At 46.4% G+C, this 24,039-nt stretch overlaps 2 protein-coding genes across 2 annotated transcripts in view; both read left to right on the forward strand.

Moving 5' to 3' along the window:
• Positions 1 to 242: 242 nt before the first annotated feature.
• Positions 243 to 4,473, forward strand: folr (folate receptor). Its single transcript, XM_064975257.1, has 5 exons — positions 243 to 424; positions 820 to 958; positions 1,727 to 1,915; positions 3,168 to 3,303; positions 4,178 to 4,473. The coding sequence occupies exons 2-5, from the start codon at positions 830 to 832 to the stop codon at positions 4,447 to 4,449; spliced, it is 726 nt and encodes a 241-aa protein (XP_064831329.1). The 5' UTR covers positions 243 to 424; positions 820 to 829; the 3' UTR covers positions 4,450 to 4,473.
• Positions 4,474 to 5,595: 1,122 nt separating this feature from the next.
• LOC135546660 (phosphatidylinositol 3,4,5-trisphosphate 5-phosphatase 2A-like) overlaps positions 5,596 to 24,039 on the forward strand; it is a 66,281-nt gene continuing 47,837 nt past the window's right edge. Inside the window, exon 1 of the mRNA XM_064975258.1 lies at positions 5,596 to 6,016. Coding sequence (XP_064831330.1) covers positions 5,847 to 6,016 — 170 coding nt within the window. The 5' untranslated portion in view covers positions 5,596 to 5,846. The remainder of the gene's footprint in view (positions 6,017 to 24,039) is intronic.

A 24,039-nucleotide genomic window follows, 5' to 3' on the forward strand; every position in this document is an offset into this window, starting at 1 on the left:
CATGTTCTCTTTAAGAATGATGTTTTTTAAAGTCTCTAGAAGTTTTACTGCAGTAATCTATCAGGTCATGCTGCCATTTTCACACATTCAGTGCATAAACTTCTGGTGGATGGAATCTTACAGTGACGAGGCTGAGACCTTGGTTTGAGATAACGAGAAACCTCCCTCGCAGAGAGACCTCACAATACCCCCCCCCCCCACACACACACACACACACACACACACACACACACACACACACACAGAGGCAGACTTTGCTCCGTTGAGACCATTCTCATGTGGTTGCATGTCAGGGAGTTTCCTCACAAGCCTCGGACACATATGATCATACACACACCTGAGGTTACAGAAGCTGCCCTGTAAAGGACTCAAAATCACGATTAGGTGATTGAAACAGGACTTCTGCACCAATACATTTGACAAGGTATTGGGAATCCATTGTTGTATTATTCTAATTGGCTCATGCTTATCATATGTCTAGATGTTGGTTCATTTGAGAGAGTGTGAGATTTACAGTAAATTGATAGATTATAAAGATGACTATGCTTTGTGAAGAATGTGTGTGTTGGAAAGGTTTAATACAACACTAAAATGTTCCTCCTGTAACAGACCAGCAGGTAACTGTTAGACATCTTTCTCAATGTGTTTTTAGCAGATTTCTGGGTTGTTCATCTGTTCGTGTGTGTGTGTGTGTATCTGTATCTGTATCTGTGTGTGTCTGTGTGTGTGTTTGTGTGTGTGTTTGTGTGTGCTTTACCCATGCAGTGTGTTGATAGAAGGGTAGTTAGTATCTGTGTGTTCTCTCCTCCACCGACCCAGCTGTAGAGACATGTGGTGGGTATTGATCCTGCTGCTTTCCCTGGCCAACCAGGCTCAGTCTTTAGAAAAGCTCAACATGTGTATGGATGCCAAACACCACAAAAAAGAGCCTGGCGCCGAAGGACAACTCTATCAACAGGTGTGTGTGTGTGTGTGTGTGTGTGTGTGTGTGTGTGTGTGTGTGTGTGTGTGTGTGTGTGTGTGTGTGTGTGTGTGTGTGTGTGTGTGTGTGTGTGTGTGTGTGTGTGTGTGTGTGTGTGTGTGTGTGTGTGTGTGTGTGTGTGTGTGTAAGTAGAGTGAGTGGAATGGTGGAAAACTGCGTAAATTAACAATGAATCTATCTATGATCGTTCTTTTCCTCCTGTAGTGTGTTCCATGAAGGGATAATGTTATTTTCTCCTGTAGTGTGTTCCATGAAGGGATAATATTATTTCCTCCTGTAGTGTGTTCCATGAAGGGATAATGTTATTTCCTCCTGTAGTGTGTTCCATGAAGGGATAATGTTATTTCCTCCTGTAGTGTGTTCCATGAAGGGATAATATTATTTCCTCCTGTAGTGTGTTCCATGAAGGGATAATGTTATTTCCTCCTGTAGTGTGCTCCATGGAGGGATAATTACATTTTTCTCCTGTAGTGTGTTCCATGAAGGGATATTGTTATTTTCCTCCTGTAGTGTGCTCCATGGAGGGATAATTACATTTTTCTCCTGTAGTGTGTTCCATGAAGGGATATTGTTATTTTCCTCCTGTTGTGTGCTCCATGGAGGGATAATTACATTTTCCTCCTGTTGTGTGCTCCATGGAGGGATAATTACATTTTCCTCCTGTTGTGTGTTCCATGGAGGGATAATTACATTTTCCTCCTGTAGTGTGCTCCATGGAAGGATAATGTTATTTTCCTCCTATAGTGTGCTCCATGGAAAGATAATGCCTGTTGTACAGCTAACACCAGTGCGGAGGCCCATGATGATAACTCCTACCTCTACAACTTTAACTGGAATCACTGTGGTGTCATGACCCCCAAATGCAAGAAACACTTCACCCAGGACACCTGCTTCTACGAGTGTTCACCTCACCTGGGGCCCTGGATACAGCAGGTAAAGGCATAGATCATATCCTAGGCAGATAATCTATCAGTTGGCCAGACTAGACAAAGGCCCCCAGCATTGAGGGAATTTGAATAAACTGGCCCGAGCAAGTGTGGTTTCCGTCAGGTGAAAAGGGATTTCATTCGTTTTGAAACCGGGCTGTCTCCCGGGTGTGATGCGGGTACCTCGTTCTGGCTGACTGAAAAGTCGGCTCAAAATAAAAGTGATGTAGGCCTAGGTTACGCACGTGAGTAGGATTCAGTAGGATTACTAAATAGGATTCAGTAGGATTACTAAATAGGATTCAATAGGATTACTAAATAGGATTCAGTAGGATTACTAAATAGGATTCAGTAGGATTACTAAGTAGGATTCAGTAGGATTACTAAATAGGATTCAATAGGATTACTAAATAGGATTCAGTAGGATTACTAAATAGGATTCAGTAGGATTACTAAATAGGATTCAGTAGGATTAATAAATAGGATTCAGTAGGATTAATAAACAGGATTCAGTAGGATTACTAAATAGGATTCAGTAGGATTACTAAATAGGATTCAGTAGGATTACTAAATAGGATTCAGTAGGATTACTAAATAGGATTCAGTAGGATTCATAAATAGGATTCAGTAGGATTACTAAATATGATTCAGTAGGATTAATAAATAGGATTCAGTAGGATTACTAAATAGGATTCAGTAGGATTACTAAATAGGATTCAGTAGGATTCATAAATAGGATTCAGTAGGATTAATAAATATGATTCAGTAGGATTAATACATAGGATTCAGTAGGATTAATACATAGGATTCAGTAGGATTAATAAATAGGATTCAGTAGGATTAATACATAGGATTCAGTAGGGTTAATAAGCATCATTCTGTGTTTTCACATCAAAAGTGATTGCTTTTGATAACAAATGAAAAGTAGTCATGAAATTCAAGGGGATTGTATGTTTCTGATCGAGGCATCAAGCTGCCTTCTCGACAACAAGAGCGAACGGCGCAGATTACTGTTTAACTTGAGCGAGGCGCATCGGCTTCGCCCAGCCACGTGACAGGCCATAGGCCGGTTCAACCCAGACTAGCTTAATTGAATCCCCTTGGTGACTCAGCCATGGCACAACCACGAAAATAAAGTATGTGCACCACAAAAAAAATGGAGGAGGGAAATCAAGGAGTTTCCCCATAGCTAGTTTCTATATGTATTATATACTTTACAATGTCAAATGACTCAACATTCTATGACTTTTATTGTGTAGGTGGACCAGTCTTGGCGTAAGGAGCGGATCCTACACGTGCCTCTGTGTCAGGAGGACTGCCATAGCTGGTGGGACGACTGCAAGGATGACTTCACCTGCAAACAGGACTGGCACTACGGCTGGGACTGGACCACAGGTACGTCACACACACACACACACACACACACACACACACACACACACACACACACACACACACACACACACACTAACATACATTTTCTTTAAATGCAAAATAAAACATTGTGATGAAACATTGTTTCTTCATCGTATCCTCTCCACCCCTGTCTCTCCTCCCTTTCTCCTCTCTTCTCTCCACTCTATCCTTCTTCCATCCTCTCCTCCCTTTCTCCTCTTCTCTCCACTCTATCCCTCTTCCATCCTCTCCTCCCTTTCTCCTCTCTTCTCTCCATCCCTCTTCCATCCTCTCCCTTTTCTCCTCTCTTCTCTCCACTCCCTCTTCCATCCTCTCTCCCTTTCTCCTCCTTCTCTCCACTATCCCTCTTCCATCCTCTCCTCCCTTTCTCTTCCTCTCCATCTATCCCTCTTCCATCCTCTCCTCCCTTTCTCCTCTCTTCTCTCCACTCCCTCTTCCATCCTCTCCTCCCTTTCTCCTCTCTTCTCTCCATCCCTCTTCCATCCTCTCCTCCCTATCCCTCTTCCATCTCCTCTCTTCTCTCCACTCCATCCCTTCTCCTCTCTCTCCACTCTATCCCTCTTCCATCCTCTCTCTCCTATCCCTCTTCCATCCTCTCCTCCCTTTCTCCTCTCTGCTCTCCACTCTATCCCTCTTCCATCCTCTCCTCCCTTTCTCCTCTCTTCTCTCCACTCTATCCCTCTTCCATCCTCTCCTCCCTTTCTCCTCTCTTCTCTCCACTCTATCCCTCTTCCATCCTCTCCTCTCTTTCTCCTCTCTTCTCTCCACTCTATCCCTCTTCCATCCTCTCCTCCCTTTCTCCTCTCTTCTCTCCACTCTATCCCTCTTCCATCCTCTCCTCGCTCTCTCTCAGGCCGTAACCGTTGTCCTGCTGAGGCTAGTTGTCGTAAGTGGACAGATATCTTCCCTACAGCCCAGATAATGTGTGAGAAGATCTGGTCTGACTCCTACAGCTACACCAACCTGCCCAAGTCTTCTGGCCGCTGCATGCAGCTGTGGTTCACCGGGAAGAACCCCAATGAGAAGGTGGCGGAATACTACCTGAACCACGCCCCCTGGCAACGTGCTATCCCCGTCTCACTCCTCCTCCTGGCAACAATGTCATTTAGCGTTGTCCTGCTCTGAATAAAACCACAGATGTTCATGTCATGGATGGCTTTATGTGTCCTTGTCTCCCTACACACATTAACTGTCTCTGTGACTATATGTCTCAAATCAAATCCTATTCCACATGTGCACTACTTCTGACCAGAGACATAGGGGAATAAGTACTTCAGTCCTCACCGTCACTCCCTCTTCATTCTGTCCTCTTCTCCCTTCACTCTTCTCTTTCCTCTACCGTAGAAGGGTTCAGCGTTTAGCTTGAGTCCCTCCCTGGCACTCAGACTGCCAACAGAACCTTACTCTCTGTCTAGGATGTTAGGATATTTCAGGGAACCAAAAACACATGACCAGTCTGAGAGGGAGGCCAATCGGCTTCAGTTCTCAGTAATTAGGGGGTTCCAATCCCCAGTGTGTGTGTGTGTGTGCACAGTCTGTTCTCGTCTTTTATTTTTCTGTTTGTCTTAAGGGTGTGGCTAGCCTCCTGTTACCTGTGGTTACCAGGCCATAGCCCCTGCTACCTAGGATGCAGCACACACTCTCTCACATGAGCACATAAACACACTCACACTCATGTCGCCTCCACACACACTTACAGAACACACACATACACACCACACTCTGTCTGATGACAGAGCCAGAAATAGCAGAAAGATGGACATGGTCAATATGGCTATTAATACACAGCCTCTCTCTGAGGTCACACACACTCACCTCACTCTGTGTGTGTGTGTGTGTGTGTGTGTGTGTGTGTGTGTGTGTGTGTGTGTGTGTGTGTGTTGTGCGTGCGTGCGTGTGTGTGTGTGTGTGTGTGAAGTAGAGAGTGGAATGGTGTAAAACAGCATACCCGTATTCATATTTAAATTGAGCTTTAGGAATAGGTTGAAGGATCAGGCTTTTGGTTTACAAAATCATTTACAACAAAACAAAAGTGTTAAGTCACAGTCCTGTTGGAGCGCTGCTATTTTATGACCACTAGGTGGACTCACACTTCGCATAGAAAATGCAACACTAAAAACATGAAGTGAATTCCTAATAATTAGTACTATATTAATAAACATTATGCTGCATAAACATGCACAACACAAAATGACGTTTATGTTTTTGTGAGGCCTAGTCTTGTGTCTTGGTTGAAATGATCAGCAAAAGGGACAGAGTTGAGGTCGCAGTAGCTGCAATGCCTCCCACTCTCCGGTTCGCTCCATCTCCATGATTTCCGTGGGAAGCGCCGCGGAGCCTCTATGGCAGACTTTCAGGAACTGAGGAAGCGTCAGAAACGAACCACCGAGAAGTATTAACTTCTCACGTTTCTCGCGTTTCCCAACTCTGATTCACACTACTCGCACTCGAATCTTTGTCGATTTATCGCCTCGTTCAGCTTGTTTAACTCAGGAAACCGTGTGTTTTCTGGGGCTGTTGCGATGGCCGGTGGCGGCGGGGTGTCGCCGCTGGGGCTAGCGCCTCCGTTGTGGTATCACCGGGACCTGAGTCGAGCTGCTGCCGAGGAGCTGCTGGCCCGCGCGGGACGAGACGGGAGTTTCCTGGTTCGGGACAGCGAAAGTGTTAACGGGGCGTACGCCTTGTGTGTGCTGTGAGTAACCGGATTTACTGTTATCATTGGGAAAGTGTGGCTTTACTCAGGATATACTAGCAGTGTTAAAACTTCTGAGCTGCCTGTCTTTCATTTGTCCCATGGTTGGCAGGGACACACATCGTGGCAACTAATCAACTTGCCAGTCAGTAAGCGACAGGGAAAATGATATCCGGCTGTGGCTACTAACTAGTTATTTCACTAACTAGGACTATCTGGAAAAGTCCGTTTCTTAAAACAGCGCCTGTCAACTCATCACAACAACTCAATTTAAGTTTGTAGTCTTGTTTTTCTACAGCCAACAGTAGCCCTATTTCAACCGCAATCACTACTATGTAGCCTAATATAATCATTGTGGAGGTAATAAGTAGGAAACAGTGCTCAGGGAAGGGAGGAAAAGGGTTGACTGCATATCATTGAACCAGGGCCTTTGTCCTGTCCACTATGCGAGTGGGTTGCATGGGCAGCCATTGTCGCTACTACTGTGTAATAAAATGAGTATTTCCAATCTACTCCGTGGTACTTAGAGAGACGTGTTACCTGGTCAGGTCACTTGGTCATGTAAAACAACATAGACATGACCTAGGCACAATACACATACAAACACAGTTCTTCTGGTCCAGACAGTACAACGTTAGTCACATGTCATGTCACACACACACAGGAGACAGGAGTTCTCCCTGGTGGCTGTCATGGCATCACCTCACACAAATTTACAGCTCTCCCAGGCCTCTCCCTAGCGTGTGACACACACACACACACACACACACACACACACAGGAGACAGGAGTAGCGTGTGACACACACACACACACACACACACACACACACACACACACACACACACACACACACACACACACACACACACACACACACACACACACACACACACACACAGGAGACAGGAGTTCTCCCTGGTGGCTGTCATGGCATCACCTCACACAAATTTACAGCTCTCCCAGGCCTCTCCCTAGCGTGTGACACACACACACACTTCCCCTTCCTATCAGACAGGAGCATTTTTTGAAAATAGGGTGAGCTGATATTTCAGAGCACTGATAAATAGTGGTGGTTGACAGACACTACAGAGAGGGAGAGGAACAGCCATGTCATCTGTCTGTGGAACCAACTGTCACAGATGAAGGTGGGGAAGTGTGTAGGTGTTGTGGAAGTAGGAATGGCTGTGTTAAAAAGATGAGTGCAGAGACAAAGTTCGTCCCACTGTATCTGTAAACCACAAGTGTGTGAACCCTTTAGAATTTCCTGGATTTCTGCAGAAATTGCTCATAAAAAGTCACAACAATAGACAAACACAGTCTGCTTAAACTAATAACACACAAACAATTTATAATTGTTCATGTCTTTATTGAACACACTGTGTAAACATTCACAGTGCAGGGTGGGAAAAGTATGTGAACCTTTGAGATTTAATAACTGTTGACCCTCCTTTGGCAGCAATAATCTCTACCAAACCTTTTCTGTAGTTGTGGATCAGACCTGCACAACGGTCAGGAGGAGTTTTGGACCATTCCTCTTTGCAAAACTGTTTCAGTTCAACAATATTGTTGGGATGTCTGGTGTGAACTTCTCTATTGAGGTCATGCCACAGCATCTCAATAGAGTTGAGGTCAGGACTCTGACTGGGCCACTCCAGAAGGTGTAATGTCTTCTGTTCAAGCCATTCTGTTGTTGATTTACTTTATTTTGGGTCGTTGTCCTGTTGCATCACCTAACTTCTGTTGCGTTTCAATTGGCGAAAAGATAGCCTAACATTCTTCTGCAAAATGTCTTGATCAACTGATCAACTTGATCAACAAAATGTCTTGGAATTTATTTTTCTGTTGATGATAGTAAGCTGTCCATGCCCTGAGGCAGCAAAGCAGCCCCAAACTGTGATGCTCCCTCCACCATACTTTACAGTTGGGATGAGGTTTTGATTTTGGTCTGCTGTGCCTTTTTTCTCTCCACACATAGTGTTGTGTGTTCCTTCCAAACAACACAACTTTAGTTTCATATGTCCACAGAATATTTTTCCAGTAGCGCTGTGGAACATCCAGGTGCTCTTTTGCAAACTTCACATGTGCAGCAATGTCTTTTTGGACAGCAGTGGCTTCTTCCGTGGTGTCCTCCCATGATTACTGTTCTTGATTAGTGTTTTATGTATCATAGACTCGTCAACAGAGATGTTAGCATGTTCCAGAGATGTCTAAGTCTTTATCTGACACTAGGATTCTTCTAAACCTCATTGAGCATTCTGCACTGTGCTCTTACAGTCATCTTTGCAGGACGGCCACTCCTAGGGAGAGTAGCAACAGTGCTGAACTTTCTCCATTTATAGACTATTTATCTTACCATGGACTGATGAACATCAAGGCTTTTAGAGATACTTTTGTAACACTTTCCAGCTTTATGCAAGTCAACAATTCTTAATCTTAGGTCTTCTGAGATCTCTTTTGTTCAAGGCATGGTTCACATCAGGCAATGCTTCTTGTGAATAGCAAACTCAAATTTTGTTTGTGTTTTTTATGGGGCAAGGCAGCTCTAACCAACATCTCCAATTTCGACTCATTGATTGGACTCCAGGTTAGCTGACTCCTGACTCCAATTAGCTTTTGGAGAATTCATTAGCCTAAGGGTTCACATAGTCTTACCAAACTACACTGTGAATGTTTAAATGATGTATTCAATATAGACAAGAAAAATACCGTGAGAGGACTGGAGGGAAACCGTGGGAGGACTGGAGGGAAACCGTGAGAAGACTGGAGGGAAACCGTGGGAAGACTGGAGGGCAACCGTGGGAGGGCTGGAGGGCAACCGTGAGAGGGCTGGAGGGCAACCGTGAGAGGGCTGGAGGGCAACCGTGAGAGGGCTGGAGGGCAACCGTGAGAGGGCTGGAGGGCAACCGTGAGAGGGCTGGAGGGCAACCGTGAGAGGGCTGGAGGGCAACCGTGAGAGGGCTGGAGGGCAACCGTGAGAGGGCTGGAGGGCAACCGTGAGAGGGCTGGAGGGAAACAGAGGGATGGAGGCATAGTGCACTAAACACAGCATTGGGTTTATCATAAACTCACACATAGGGGGTGAAACTTACTGTTCACCTCTTAGCTCTCAGCCCGCTAACTCCCACTCTACCATATCTCTCTCTTTCTCTCCATTTCTCCTCTCGCTCTCTCTCCGCTCGCAATTCAATTCAAAGGTCTTTATTGACTTGGGGAACATATGTTTACATTGCCAAAGCAAGTGAAATTGGCCATAAACAAAAGTTCAGTAAACAATCATAAATTAACAGAAAACATTGCACTCACAAATGTTTTTAAGTAATATAGACATTTCAAATGTTATATTATTGGCTATGTAAGGGGAAGGTGTGGAAGTATGGAAGGGGAAATAAATAGACATTTTATTTTTACAGTGTTTATTCTTCATTGGTTGCTCTTTTCTTGTGGCAACAGGTCACAAATCTTGCTGCTGTGATTTGACACTGTGGTATTGTACCCAATACATATGGGAGTTGATCAAAAATTGATTTTGTTTTCAAATTTTTTGTGGGTCTGTGTAGTCTGAGGGAAATATGTGTCTCTAATATGGTCATACATTTGGCAGGAGGTGAGGAAGTGCAGCTCAGTTTCCACCTCATTGTGTGGGCAGTCTGCACATAGGCAGACCTGGCTCTCGAGAAGACCGGCTATGGCAGCCTCTCTCAATAGCAAGGCTATGCTCACAGTACATAGTCAAAGCTTTCCTTCATGTTTTTGGAGTCAGTTACAGTGGTCAGGTATTCTGCCACTATGTACTCTCTGTTTAGGGACAAATAGCATTCTAGTTTGCTCTGTTTTTTGTTGTTGTTAATTACTTGACATATTGGAAATAATTATATTTTTGTTTTCTTATGATTTGGTTGGGTCTAATTGTGTTGCTGTCCTGGGACTCTGTGGGGTGTGTTTGTGAACAGAGCCCCAGGACCAGCTTGCTTAGGGGACTCTTCTCCGGGTTAATTTCTCTGTAGGTGATGGCTTTGTTATAAGGTTTGGGAATCGCTTCCTTTTAGGTGGTTGTAGAATTTAACGGCTCTTTTCTGGATTTTGATAATTAGTGGGTATCGGCCTAATTCTGCTCTGCCTGCATTATTTGGCATTCTACGTTGTACACGGAGGATATTTTTGCAGAATTCTGCATGCGGTGTCTCAAGTTCAGTAGCGTGCTGTGGTTCTGGGGCCTGGGCCTTCAGTGAAGTCCTACACAGTCCCACCCGAATTAATCCACCTCTTATTACCATCATTATGATGCCATGGCTCTAGACACTATACATTTAGACAGAAACGCAGTATAACCAGGCGTTGCGTCACCTTGAAATTGACATTTTTATTCAGAGAATTGCAGGGGAAGAGTACAATACCTTTTCATTGTGCAGCTTCGTTGCCCTGCGCGCTTGTTCGTTGAGCTGTAGATCCACTCGGGTGTCCCCAAAGGTTTTCAAAAGCACCATTGTTTGTAAGTGCCCAGCTGTACTTTGGTGTCTCGTTGCTGCCTTGGTTAGACAACTCAGGTTTGCAAAGCCAGTGTGGCTCCAAACACCAAATCGATCACTTGCAAATAATAGGCATTCCCAGCAGTACAGTTTGCAGTGCTTCTCGGAGCCTGTGAGTCATTGATAGCGCCCATAATTGAAAGTGGCGAACGAACCCCTTTCCCGCCTGTGACAGGCTTTGTAGCGTCGGCGTCTACCTCTCCTGACAATGTCTAACTTTTCTTGAAAAGTTTGTCTTGAGAATGGTGTTATAATTATATCCTCGACCAAATCGATATCTTCTCCTTCCGCCATTGTGGGTTGAAAAAACAGCTTAGTAGTACGCAAATTAATTTCAGTTTCCTAGTTCTGAGACCTGCCCATATAGGACCTGCCTCTCAATATTGGTAATCCAATCAAAAGACGTGCAGGCACTACGCCTGCTAGCTGGCTCCTGTGTAACACTGGAGCCAGCCAGCAGGCGTAAAATAGCCAACTCTAAAGCTGATTGGTTGACACTAAATTTGAATTTCCATTCACTTTAAGCTACAAGCGCCCGCACTTTTGATTCTGAAGGCCTGAGGGCAGATTTTAGACCCCTGGCAACACATGATGGCTGAATATGATTGGATAAAATATCTAACATAAAGACCAGCCCTCCAAATCTCAACCTGGGGCTGGAAGCAGTGCAACCAAGAGGAACGCTATGAAATGAAGAGTGTAACTCTTACTCTGGGGAATAATTTTATACATATTTGTGGGAAAATATATTTTAAAAAATATATATATTCTGATGATGTTTAGGCCAGCAGAGAAGGCCTTGCTGGCCCTGACGGCCCACCACTGCTCAAGTTGTATTCCTGGTAGAGTTGAGTGTTGCAACAGGAACAATAGCAGTGTTCTACAGTAGCCAACTACCCTATGAGATCAGAGCAGGAAGAGATGTCTAACTCCTCTCCACCACTTACACACACCGTGAAGGACTGTGTGTGTTTTTTCAAACATCTCAGCTTGTTTTGGAGTGTGATTTCCTCTTCCTCAAACCCGTGTGATTGCCAGACGTAGCCTGGAAAAAACCTTCATGAAAATGCTAAAAATAGAACAGTTGACCCAGCCTTGTGGCTCACCCTTACTTGTGTGTGCGTGTGCGCTGGTAGGTGGGTGGAATAGTCTGAATCAGATCGAACTATTTGTGTTTCCTCTCTGAGTGTTATGTTTTAGCAACATGGTCGCCAGATGTGTTCTGATGTAAAACAACTGATGTGGTGGTAGCAGCCAAAGTTTCCTGTCAACATGGTGTTATTGATAGCCTGTTGCTTTACGCTCGGAGAGAGAAGAAGGTACTGACGTGGGCAGGGAGGTCTCTCTCTGTCTGGTCTGTCTCTCTCTGTCTCTGTCTGTGTCTCTGTCTGTCTGTCTCTCTGTCTGTCTGTCTGTGTCTCTGTCTGTCTGGCGGTCTCTCTCTCGGGCGGTCGGGCGGTCTCTCTCTCGGTCGGTCTGGCGGTCTCTCTGTCTGTGTCTCTCTCGGTTAGTCTGTCTCTGTCTCTCGGTCAGTCTGTCGGGCAGTCTCTTTCTCCCTCGGTCGGTCAGTCTGTCTCTCGGTCAGTCGGTCAGTCTGTCTCTCGGTCAGTCGGTCAGTCTGTCTCTCGGTCGGTCAGTCTCTCTCTCGGTCGGTCAGTCTCTCTCTCGGTCGGTCTCTCTCTCTCGGTCGGTCGGTCTCTCTCTCTCTGGTCGGTCTCTCTCTCTCTCTGTCGGTCTCTCTCTCTCTGTCGGTCGGTCTCTCTCTCTCTCTGTCGGTCGGTCTCTCTCTCTCTCTGTCGGTCGGTCTCTCTCTCTCTCGGTCGGTCTCTCTCTCTCTGTCGGTCTCTCTCTCTCTCTCTGTCGGTCGGTCTCTCTCTCTCTCTCTCTCTCTGTCGGTCGGTCTCTCTCTCTCTCTGTCGGTCGGTCTCTCTCTCTCTCTCGGTCGGTCTCTCTCTCTCTCTGTCGGTCGGTCTCTCTCTCTCTCTGTCGGTCGGTCTCTCTCTCTCTCTGTCGGTCGGTCTCTCTCTCTCTCTGTCGGTCTCTCTCTCTCTGTCGGTCTCTCTCTCTCGGTCGGTCTCTCTCTCTCTCTCGGTCGGTCTCTCTCTCTCTCGGTCGGTCTCTCTCTCTCTCGGTCGGTCTCTCTCTCTCTCTGTCGGTCGGTCTCTCTCTCTCTCTGTCGGTCGGTCTCTCTCGGTCTCTCTCTCTCTCGGTCTCTCTCTCTCTCGGTCGGTCTCTCTCTCTCGGTCGGTCTCTCTCTCTTTCTGTCGGGCGGTCTCTCTCTCGGTCGGTCTCTCTCTCTCTCGGTCGGTCTCTCTCTCGGTCGGTCTCTCTCTCTCTGGTCGGTCTCTCTCTCTCTCTCTCGGTCGGTCTCTCTCTCTGTCGGTCGGTCTCTCTCTCTGTCGGTCTCTCTCTCTCTGTCGGTCTCTCTCTCTCTCGGGCGGTCTCTCTCTCTCTCTGTCGGTCTCTCTCTCTCTCTCTGTCTCTCTCTCGGTCGGTCTCTCTCTCTCGGTCTCTCTCGGGCGGTCTCTCTCTCTCTCGGTCGGTCTCTCTCTCTCGGTCGGTCTCTCTCTGTCGGTCGGTCTCTCTCTCTGTCGGTCTCTCTCTCTCTCGGTCTCTCTCTCTCTCTGTCGGTCTCTCTCTCTCGGTCTCTCTCTCTCTCTGTCGGTCTCTCTCTCGGTCGGTCTCTCTCTCTCTGGGTCTCTCTCTCTCGGTCTCTCTCGGTCGGTCTCTCTCTCTGTCGGTCTCTCTCTCGGTCTCTCTCTGGGTCGGTCTCTCTCTCTCGGTCGGTCTCTCTCGGTCTCTCTCTCTCTCTGTCTCTCTCTCTCTCTCTGTCGGTCTCTCTCTCTCTCTCTCTCTCGGTCGGTCTCTCTCTCTCTCTCTGTCGGTCGGTCTCTCTCTCTCTGTCGGTCGGTCTCTCTCTCTCTCTCTGTCGGGCGGTCTCTCTCGGGCGGTCTCTCTCTCTCTGTCGGGCGGTCTCTCTCTCTGTCGGTCGGTCTCTCTCTGTCGGTCGGTCTCTCTCTCTGGGGCGGTCTCTCTCTCTCTGTCGGGTCGGTCTCTCTCTCTGTCGGGCGGTCTCTCTCTCTCTGTCGGGCGGTCTCTCTCTCTCTCGGGCGGTCTCTCTCTCTGTCGGGCGGTCTCTCTCTCTCTGTCGGTCGGTCTCTCTCTCTGTCGGGCGGTCTCTCTCTCTCTGTCGGTCGGTCTCTCTCTCTCTCTGTCGGGCGGTCTCTCTCTCTCTCTCTCGGGCGGTCTCTCTCTCTCTGTCGGGCGGTCTCTCTCTCTCTCTGTCGGGCGGTCTCTCTCTCTCTGTCGGGCGGTCTCTCTCTCTCTGTCGGGCGGTCTCTCTCTGTCGGGCGGTCTCTGTCGGGCGGTCTCTCTCTCTCTGTCGGGCGGTCTCTCTCTCTCTCTGTCGGGCGGTCGGGGCGGTCTCTCTCTCTCGGTCTGTCGGGCGGTCTCTCTCTCTCGGTCGGTCTCTCTCTCGGGCGGTCTCTCTCTCTCGGTCTCTCTCTCGGCGGTCTCTCGGTCTCTCTCTGTCGGTCGGTCTCTCTCTCGGTCGTCGGGTCGGTCTCTGTCTCTCGGTCGGTCTCTGTCTCTCGGTCGGTCTCTCGGTCGGTCTCTGTCTCTCGTTCGGTCTCTGTCTCTCGTTCGGTCTCTGTCTCTCGGTCGGTCTCTGTCTCTCGGTCGGTCTCTCTCTCTCTCTCTCTCTCTCGGTCGGTCAGTCTCTCTCTCGGTCGGTCTCTCTCGGTCGGTCTCTCTCTCGGTCGGTCTCTCTCTCTCGGTCGGTCTTCTCTTGGTCGGTCTCTCTCTCTCGTCTCTCTCTCGGTCTCTGTCTCGGTCGGTCGGTCTCTCTCTCGGTCGGTCTCTCTCGATCGGTCTCTCGGTCTCTCTCGGTCGGTCTCTGTCTCTCGGTCGGTCTCTCTCTCGGTCGGTCTCTCTCGGTCGGTCTCTCTCTCGGTCGGTCTCTCTCTCGGTCGGTCTCTCTCGGTCGGTCTCTCTTGGTCGGTCGGTCTCTCTCTCTCTTGGTCGGTCTCTCTCTCGGTCGGTCGGTCTCTCTCGGTCGGTCGGTCTCTCTCTCGGTCGGTCGGTCTCTCTCTCGTCGGTCGTCTCTCTCTCTCTCTCTCGGGTCGGTCTCTCTCTCGGTCTCTGTCTCTCGGTCGGTCTCTCTCTCTCTCGGTCGGGTCGGTCTCTCGGTCTCTCTCTCGGTCGGTCTCTCTCTCTCGGTCGGTCGGTCTCGGTCTCTCTCTTCGGTCGGTCTCTCTCTCTCTCGGGGTCGGTCTCTCTCTCTCGGTCGGTCTCTCTCTCGGTCGGTCTCTCTCTCTCTGGTCGGTCTCTCTCTCGGTCGGTCTCTCTCTCGGTCGGTCTCTCTCTCGGTCGGTCTCTCTCTCGGTCGGTCTCTCTCTCTCTCGGTCGGTCTCTCTCTCGGTCGGGTCGGTCTCTGTCTCTCGGTCGGTCTCTCTCTCGGTCGGTCTCTCTCGGTCGGTCTCTCTCTCGGTCGGTCTCTCTCTCGATCGGTCTCTCTCGGTCTCTCTGTCTCTCGGTCGGTCTCTCTCTCGGTCTCTCTCTCGTCGGCCTCTCGGTCGGTCTCTGTCTCTCGGTCGGTCTCTGTCTCTCGGTCGGTCTCTGTCTCTCGGTCGGTCTCTCTCTCGGTCGGTCTCTCTCTCGGTCGGTCTCTCTCTCGGTCGGTCTCTCTCTCTCGGTCGGTCTCTCTCTCGGTCTCTCTCTCTCGGTCGGTCTCTCTCTCTCTCTCGGTCGGTCTCTCTCTCTCGGTCTCTCTCTCTCGGTCGGTCTCTCTCTCTCGGTCGGTCTCTCTCTCGGTCGGTCTCTCTCTCTCGGTCTCGGTCGGTCTCTCTCGGTCGGTCTCTGTCTCTCGGTCGGTCTCTCTCTCGGTCGGTCTCTGTCTCTCGGTCGGGTCGGTCTCTCTCTCGGTCGGTCTCTCGGTCGGTCTCTCTCTCGGTCGGTCTCTCTCTCGGTCGGTCTCTCTCTCGGTCGGTCTCTGGTCGGTCTCTCTCTCTCGGTCGGTCTCTGTCTCTCGGTCGGTCGGGTCTCTCTCTCTCGATCGGTCTCTCTCTCGGTCGGTCTCTGTCTCTCGGTCGGTCTCTGTCTCTCGGTCGGTCTCTGTCTCTCGGTCGGTCTCTCTCTCGGTCGGTCTCTCTCTCGGTCGGTCTCTCTCTCGGTCGGTCTCTCTCTCGGTCGGTCTCTCTCTCGGTCGGTCTCTCTCTCGGTCGGTCTCTGTCTCTCGGTCGGTCTCTGTCTCTCGGTCGGTCTCTGTCTCTCGGTCGGTCTCTCTCTCGGTCGGTCTCTCTCGGTCGGTCTCGGTCTCTCTCGGTCTCTTCTCTCGGTCGGTCTCTCGGTCGGTCTCTGTCTCTCGGTCGGTCTCTGTCTCTCGGTCGGTCTCTGTCTCTCGGTCGGTCTCTCTCTCGGTCGGTCTCTCTCTCTCTTGGTCGGTCTCTCTCGGTCGGTCTCTCTTCTCTCGGTCGGTCTCTCTCTCTCGGTCGGTTTCTCTCTCTCTCAGTCTCTTTCTCGGTCGGTCGGTCTCTCTCTCTCTCGGTCTCTCTCTCTCGGTCGGTCTCTCTCTCTCGGTCGGTTTCTCTCTCTCTGTCTCTTTCTCGGTCGGTCGGTCTCTCTCTCTCTCTCTCTCGGTCTCTCTCTCTCTCTCTCTCTCGGTCGGTCTCTCTCTCTCTCTCGGTCGCTCTCTCTCTCGGTCGGTCTCTCTCTCCTCAATTCAATTTGCTTTTTTGGCACGACGTAACAATGTACAGTCATGGCCAAAAGTTTTGAGAATGACACAAATATTAATTTACACCTCAGTGTCTTTTAGATGTTTTTGTCAGATGTTACTATGGAATAGTGAAGTATAATTACAAGCATTTCATAAGTGTCAAAGGCTTTATTGACAATTACATGAAGTTGATGCAAAGAGTCAATATTTGCAGTGTTGACCCTTCTTTTTCAAGACCTCTTCAATCTGCCCTGGCATGCTGTCAATTAACTTCTGGGCCTGACTGATGGCAGCCCATTCTTGCGTAATCAATGCTTAGTGTTTGTCAGAATTTGTGGGTTTTTGTTTGTCCACACACCTCTTGAGGATTGACCACAAGTTCCACCCTCGAAGCAGCGTTACCCATCGCTCCACAAAAGCCAAAGCCCTTGCAGAGCAAGGGGAACAACAACTTCAAGTCTCAGAACGAGTGACGTTTGAAACGCTATTAGCGAGCACCCTGCTAATTAGCTAGCCATTTCACATCGGTTACACCAGCCTGATCTCGGGAGTTGATAGGCTTGAAGTCATAAACAGCTGCTGGCAAAAGCACAAAAGTGCTGTTTGAATGAATGCTTACGAGCCTGTTGGTGCCTACCACCGCTCAGTCAGACTGCTCTATCAAATCATAGACTTAATTATAACATAATAACACACAGAAATACGAGCCTTAGGTCATTAATATGGTCGAATCCGGGTAACTATTATCTCGAAAACAAGACATTTATTCTTTCAGTGAAATACAGAACCGTTCCGTATTTTATCTAACAGGTGGCATCCCTAAGTCTAAATATTCCTGTTACATTGTACAACCTTCAATATTATGTCATAATTATGTAAAATTCTGGCAAATTAGTTGGCAATGAGCCAGGCGGCCCAAACTGTTGCATATACCCTGAATCTGCGTGCAATGAAGTCAAGAGAAGTGACACAATTTCACCTGGTTAATATTGCCTGCTAACCTGGATTTATTTTAGCTAAATATGCAAGTTTAAAAATATATACTTCTGTGTATTGATTTGAAGAAACGCAGTGATGTTTATGGTTAGGTACACGTTGGAGCAACGATACGCACCGCATCGATTATATGCAACGCAGGACACGCTAGATAAGCTAGTAATATCATCAACCATGTGTAGTTAACTAGTGATTATGATTGATTGATTGTTTTTATAAGATAAGTTTAATGCTAGCAACTTACCTTGGCTTACTGCATTTGCGTAATTGGCAGGCTCCTCGTGGAGTGCAATGTAATCAGGTGGTTAGAGCGTTGAACTAGTTAACTGTAAGTTTGCAAGATTGAATCCCCCGAGCTGACAAGGTAAAAATCTGTCGTTCTGCCCCTGAACGAGGCAGTTAACCCACCGTTCCTAGGCCGTCATTGGAAATAAGAATGTGTTCTTAACTGACTTGCCGAGTTAAATAAAGGTGTAAAAAAATAAATAATAATTTGTCCAAATCGGTGTCCAAAAATACCAATTTCCGATTGTTATGAAAACTTGAAATCGGCCCAAATTAATAGGCCATTCTGATTAATCGGTCGACCTCTAGTGCAGATCAACTCACACCTGCCTGCTGCCATTCATGAGAAAGCTCTGTACTGGTGGTTCCCCGATCCCGCTGCTGAATCAACTTTAGGAGACGTTCCTGGTGCTTACTGGACTTTCTTGGGCACCCTGAAGCCTTCTTCACAACAATTGAACCAATATCCTTGAAGTTCTTGATGATCTGATAAATGGTTGTTTTAGGTGCAATCTTACTGGCAGCAATATCCTTGCCTGTGAAGCCCTTTTTGTGCAAAGCAATGATGACGGCACATGTTTCCTTGCAGGTAACCATGATTGACAGAGGAAGAAGAATGATTCCAAGCACCACCCTCCTTTTGAAGCTTCCAGTCTCTTATTCAAACTCAGTCAGCATGACAGAGTGATCTCTCAGCCTTGTCCTCGTCAACACTCACACCTGTGTCTTAATGACATTCTGGAGTATATGCAAATTGCCATCATACAAACTGAGGCAGCAGACTGTGAAAATGTGTATTTGTCAACTTTTGACCACGACTGTACATATTGCCAAAGTTTGGATATTTACAATATGAAAATAATAAGAATCAAAATTGTCAACGAGACAACAATAACAACAATAAACATACATTAAACATTAAGCATACAGTAGAGGACATGTGCAGGTTGGTTGGTCTGTCAGACACTGTCCCTCATCTTATGGCAGGCAGCAATGTAGTGCACTGCCAACCCACAGCTCTCTGCGTCCTCCCCCAAAAGGACGGGTAGCCTACTCTCATCAGAGAGGTCTTAGAAACCTTTAAGGGTTTCAAATTTGGGGAAATTACACTCTCTAATTGTTTTATGTTTTTGACATTTTGTCAGGAAATGCAGCTCTGTCTCACGTTCTGCTGTTGTGCAGTGGTTGCACAGCCTTTCCTCTACAGGGAGCCATGTTTTCCTCTGTCTCCCCTTCTCAATGGCAAGGCTGTGCTCACTGAGCCTGTACTTTGTCAAGGTTTTTCTTAGGTTTTGATCAGTAAACATGGTCAAATAGTTAGCCACTGTGTACGTTAGGGCCAGATAGCACTGCATTTAGCTTTGTGCTTGTGTTTCCCAATCAGCAATGTAGTTTTGTTTTGACTGTGTTGTAACTTGGTTTATTCTGATTGTTTTGATGTTCTGGTGCTGAGGCTTCAGTGTGTTAGTAGAACAGGTTTGTGAAGTCAGCCCCAGGACCAGCTGGATGAGGGGACTCTTTTCTTTGCTCAGCTCTTGGCATTGCAGGGCTTGGTAATTATATGAGAGGGGGTCACTGTATTTTAGATGTTTCCAAAACTTAATTGCTCTTTTTTTAGTTTTTATTATTAGTGGATATTGGCCTAATTCTGCCCTGCATGCATTGTTTGTAGTTTTCCTCTGGACATGTAGGAGAATCTTACATAACTCTGCATGCAGTGTTCGAATGGGGTGTTTGTTCCATTTGATGAAATCTCGTTTTTCAAGTGGACCCCACACCTCGCTGCCATAATGTGCAATTGGTTCAAATACACATAAAATTAGTTATTTCAATTTGAATTTGTTTTTTAATGGCGTAGAATGCCCTGCGTGCTTTCTCTCTCAGTTTATTCACTGCCTCATTAAGGTGTCCAGTTGAGCTTATTTTTAAACCTAAGTAATTTGGCAGTATTCCCCAAAAATGCTAAAATAATGATTTTCCAAAGAAGATCCAGATCTCAGGGAATTAGACCAAAGTTCTCAATTGGTATAAAATATACAGAAAACTGCACGTACAAAAACTGCTCTAGCAGGTCCAGGCTCTGCTGTAGGCCATGTGCTGTGGGTGACAGCAGGTATAGGTCATCTGAGGGCTGAGGCTTTTTCTAGAATAGTGGCCACGTCGTTAATGTAAATATTGAAGAGTGCAGGGCTCAGATTGCAACCCTGGTGAAGGCTCCGCCCCTGGTTAAAGAATTCAGTTATTTTCTTACCAATTTTAATGCAGCACGTATTGCCAGTATACATTGATTTAGTTATGTCGTATGTTTTACCCCCTACACCACTTTCAATAACTTTGTAGAACAGTCCTGTATGCCAAATAGAATCAAATGCCTTTTGAAGTCGATAAAGCAAGAGTATGTTTTGGTATTATTTTGGTGGACATGTTTATCTATCAGGGTGTGTAGGGTGTAAATATGATGAGTCGTGTGATGTTTTGGTATAAATCCAATTTGGCGTTTACTCAAGACATTGTGCTTATTAAAACCTTTTTAGGATAGGCCTTACAGCGAAAGCATCTGTGGACAACGCCCTGCTTACAAAAGCATACAAACATTTTCAAGCCAAGTAGAGGAGTCACAAAAGTCAGAAATAGAGAGAAAATTAATCACTTACCTTTGATGATCTAAATCTGGTTGCACTCATGAGTCCCTGTTACACAATAAATGTTTGTTTTGTTCGATAACTGCGGTCACAACATGCAGATGACTACATCCTAATAGTACTGGTAAAGTTCGTCAAAACATGTCAAACGATGTTTATAATTAATCCTCAGGTTGTCTATTGTCTAAATGATCGATAATATTTCAACCGGACAATAGTGTATTCAATAGAAAGGAAAAACAATGAGCGGTGCGCAATTGGTCACGCGCACAAAACAGCTCTGGTTAATTCTATAGTACACTGACAGAATGGTCTCATTCTTCCTAATTTTTCAGAAAACAAGCCTGAAACAATGTCTAAAGACTGTTGACATCCAGTGGAAGCCATAGGAACTGCAATCTGTGTCCTAACCCATTACAAACTGTAAAGGCAGGCAATTGAAAACTACACACATCAAAAATATCCCACTTCCTGGATGTATTTTCTTCAGGTTTTCGCCTGCCATGTCAGTTCTGTTATACTCTCAAACATTATTTTAACAGTTTTGCAGTGTTTTCTATCCAAATCTACCAATTATATGGATAGCTTCTGGGCCTGAGTAACAGGCAGTTTACTTTGGGCACCTCAGTCATCCAAACTTCCGAATACTGCCCCTTATCCCAAAAAAGTTAAGGAAGTTTAGAACTCTTACATTTATAATACTACAGAAAACCTTACTGTTCACACAAATGCCTCTGTAATTGTTAGGGTCACATTGGTCTCCGTTCTTAAAGATTGTGGTTATGAGTCCTTGGTTCCAGATGTCAGGGAAATAACCTACACTCAGGATCAAATTAAACAGTTTTAAGCCAATTGATATTTTGCACTTGTGAGTTTGAGCATTTCGTTTAGGATGCCATCAGGTCTGCAGGCTTTTTTATTGATTTATTTGAGAGCCTGAGCCCATTGTTTGGGTCTCTGTGCTTTTGGTTGAATAGTTTTCTCATTTTTTTCCTTATAATTTTACAATCGGCATCAAAACAGTTGTCATCTGTGATCTTTTTTGTTTTGTTTTATTTATTTTTTGCTTCTTTTGCCATTTTGTCTGAATATATAGTTTGTTTTTTTACTGCTAGATTGATGCCTTCTTTACTGTGAGTGAATGTGGAGTCCAGAAAGTTATCAAACATGGAACCCAAACCGGCTGCGCGCTTGCGCCATCGTGCACAATTTTATTTTGTCCCCCTACACCAAACGTGATCACGAGACGCAGGTTAAAATATCAAAACAAACTCTGAACCAATGTCATTAATTTGGGGACAGGTCGAAAAGAATTAAACATGTATGGCAATTTAGCTAATTAGCTTACACTTGCTAGCTAATTTGTCCTATTTAGCTAGCTTGCTGTTGCTAGCTAATTTGTCCTGGGATATAAACATTGAGTTGTTTTTTTTTTACCTGATATGCACAAGGTCCTCTACTCCGACAATTAATCCACACATAAAACGGCCAACTGAATCGTTTCTCGTCATCTCTCTACTTTCCAGACTTTTTCATCTTTGAACCTATATGGTGATCGGCATCTAAACTTTCATAATATTTCAATCACACGCGTGGGTATAACCAATGAGGAGATGGCACGTGGGTACCTGCTTCTATAAACCAATGAGGAGATGGGAGAGGCAGGACTTCCAGCGAGATCTGTGTCAGAAATAGAAAGGAGTTCTATTTTAGCCCTTGGCATCGCAGACGCTCGTTGGCGTGCGAGCAGTGGGGGTGCAATAATTGAATAACATGGATTTCTACATTTATTTTGCGATGCTCGCGCACGCATGTAAGAGGGTTTGGATATTTTTCTCGCTCTCTGTCCCTCTTTGTCTCTGTCTCTCTCATATTTATATGTTTAGCAAGCTTAATTAGCGTTATGGACAAGGTCAGTGTTGCCGAAGTGATAGACACCCCCCAAAATATGGAGGAAAAACAGTGGCAAATAATAAGATGAGAAGATATCCTAGTCCATGCGACGTTTCAATTCGTCGCATGGACTCTACAAGGTTGTTGAAAGCGTTCCACAGGGATGCTGGCCCATGTTGACTCCAATGCTTCCCACAGTTGTGTCAAGTTGGCTGGATGTCCTTTGGGTGGTGGATCATTCTTGATTCAACTGTTAATCGTGGAAAAAAACGGCAGCGTTCCAGTTTTTGACACTAGCCAGTGTGCCGTGAACCTACTACCATACCCTGTTCAAAGGCACTTAAATCTTTTGTCTTGCCCATTCACCCTCTGAATGGCACACATTTATTTTATTTATTTATTTATTTCACCTTTATTTAACCAGGTAGGCAAGTTGAGAACAAGTTCTCATTTACAATTGCAACCTGGCTAAAATAAAGCAAAGCAGTTCGACACATACAACAACACAGAGTTACACATGGAGTAAAACAAACATACAGTCAATAATACCGTATCAACAAGTCTATATACGATGTGAGCAAATGCGGTGAGATAAGGGAGGTAAAGGCAAAAAAAGGCCATGGTGGCGAAGTAAATACAATATAGCAAGTAAAACACTGGAATGGTAGATTTGCAGTGGAATAATGTGCAAAGTAAAGAGAAATAATGGGGTGCAAAAGAGCAAAATAAATAAATACAGTAGGGGGAGAGGTAGTTGTTTTGGGCTAAATTATAGATGGGCTATGTACAGGTGCAGTAATCTGTGAGCTGCTCTGACAGTTGGTGCTTAAAGCTAGTGAGGGAGATAAGTGTTACCAGTTTCAGTGCTTTTTGTAGTTCGTTCCAGTCATTGGCAGCAGAGAACTGGAAGGAGAGGTGGCCAAAGAAAGAATTGGTTTTGGGGGTGACCAGAGAGATATACCTGCTGGAGAGCGTGCTACAGGTGGGTGCTGCTATGGTGACCAGCGAGCTGAGATAAGGGGGGACTTTACCTAGCAGGGTCTTGTAGATGACATGGAGCCAGTGGGTTTGGCGACGAGTATGAAGCGAGGTCCAGCCAACGAGAGCGTACAGGTCGCAATGGTGGGTAGTAAATGGGGCTTTGGTGACAAAACGGATGGCACTGTGATAGACTGCATCCAATTTATTGAGTCGGGTATTGGAGGCTATTTTGTAGATGACATCGCCGAGGATCGGTAGGATGGGGCGGCTGGGTAGCCTAGTGGTTAGAGCGTTGGACTGGTAACCGAAAGGTTGCAAGTTCGAATCCCCGAGCTGACAAGGTACAAATCTGTCATTCTGCCCCTGAACAGGCAGTTAACCCACTGTTCCTAGGCCGTCATTGAAAATAAGAATTTGTTCTTAACTGACTTGCCTAGTAAAATCAAGGTACATTTTTTTTTAAAGTCAGTTTTACAAGGGTGTGTTTGGCAGCATGAGTGAAGGATGCTTTGTTGCAAAATAGGAAGCCAGTTCTTGATTTAACTTTGGATTGGAGATGTTTGATGTGAGTCTGGAAGGAGAGTTTACAGTCTAACCAGACACCTAGAATATGTGGACAACTACAAATACCTAAGTCAGAACCGTCGAGAGTAGTGATGCTGGACGTGGCAGGCAGGCAGGCAGGCAAAATTAGGTTAAACTGGCATGTTTTGCATAGACAACATTGCAGCACAATGACACACTTGCACACAGGAAACATTGGTAAATATGTGTTCTTGCTTTTCTTGCCATTGTGTGTCGGGGTGAGTAAGTTCTATCAGCAGTAATGCCATGTTGGCTGAGTTTGACAGACAGCAGAAGGTTGAAACTCCCTCCAGATCCCCATCACACACTTTGCAGGGAATCTGTAATTCCTGTGGTGAAAGTACTAATGTCTCCCTTCTCCTCTCCCTTCCCTCTCCAACTCCTCCCTCCTCTCTCT

The sequence above is a fragment of the Oncorhynchus masou genome, chromosome 9, assembly GCF_036934945.1.
Source record: "Oncorhynchus masou masou isolate Uvic2021 chromosome 9, UVic_Omas_1.1, whole genome shotgun sequence".
Classification (NCBI taxonomy): Eukaryota; Metazoa; Chordata; class Actinopteri; order Salmoniformes; family Salmonidae; genus Oncorhynchus; species Oncorhynchus masou.

Excerpts from the sequence above, each read along its gene's own strand:
- folr (XM_064975257.1), top strand. The coding sequence starts at position 830 with ATGTGGTGGGTATTGATCCTGCTGCTTTCCCTGGCCAACCAGGCTCAG. Across the intron at positions 959-1,726 it reads AAGGACAACTCTATCAACAG|TGTGCTCCATGGAAAGATAA; the intron begins GTGTGTGTGTGT and ends TTCCTCCTATAG. Across the intron at positions 3,304-4,177 it reads CGGCTGGGACTGGACCACAG|GCCGTAACCGTTGTCCTGCT; the intron begins GTACGTCACACA and ends GCTCTCTCTCAG.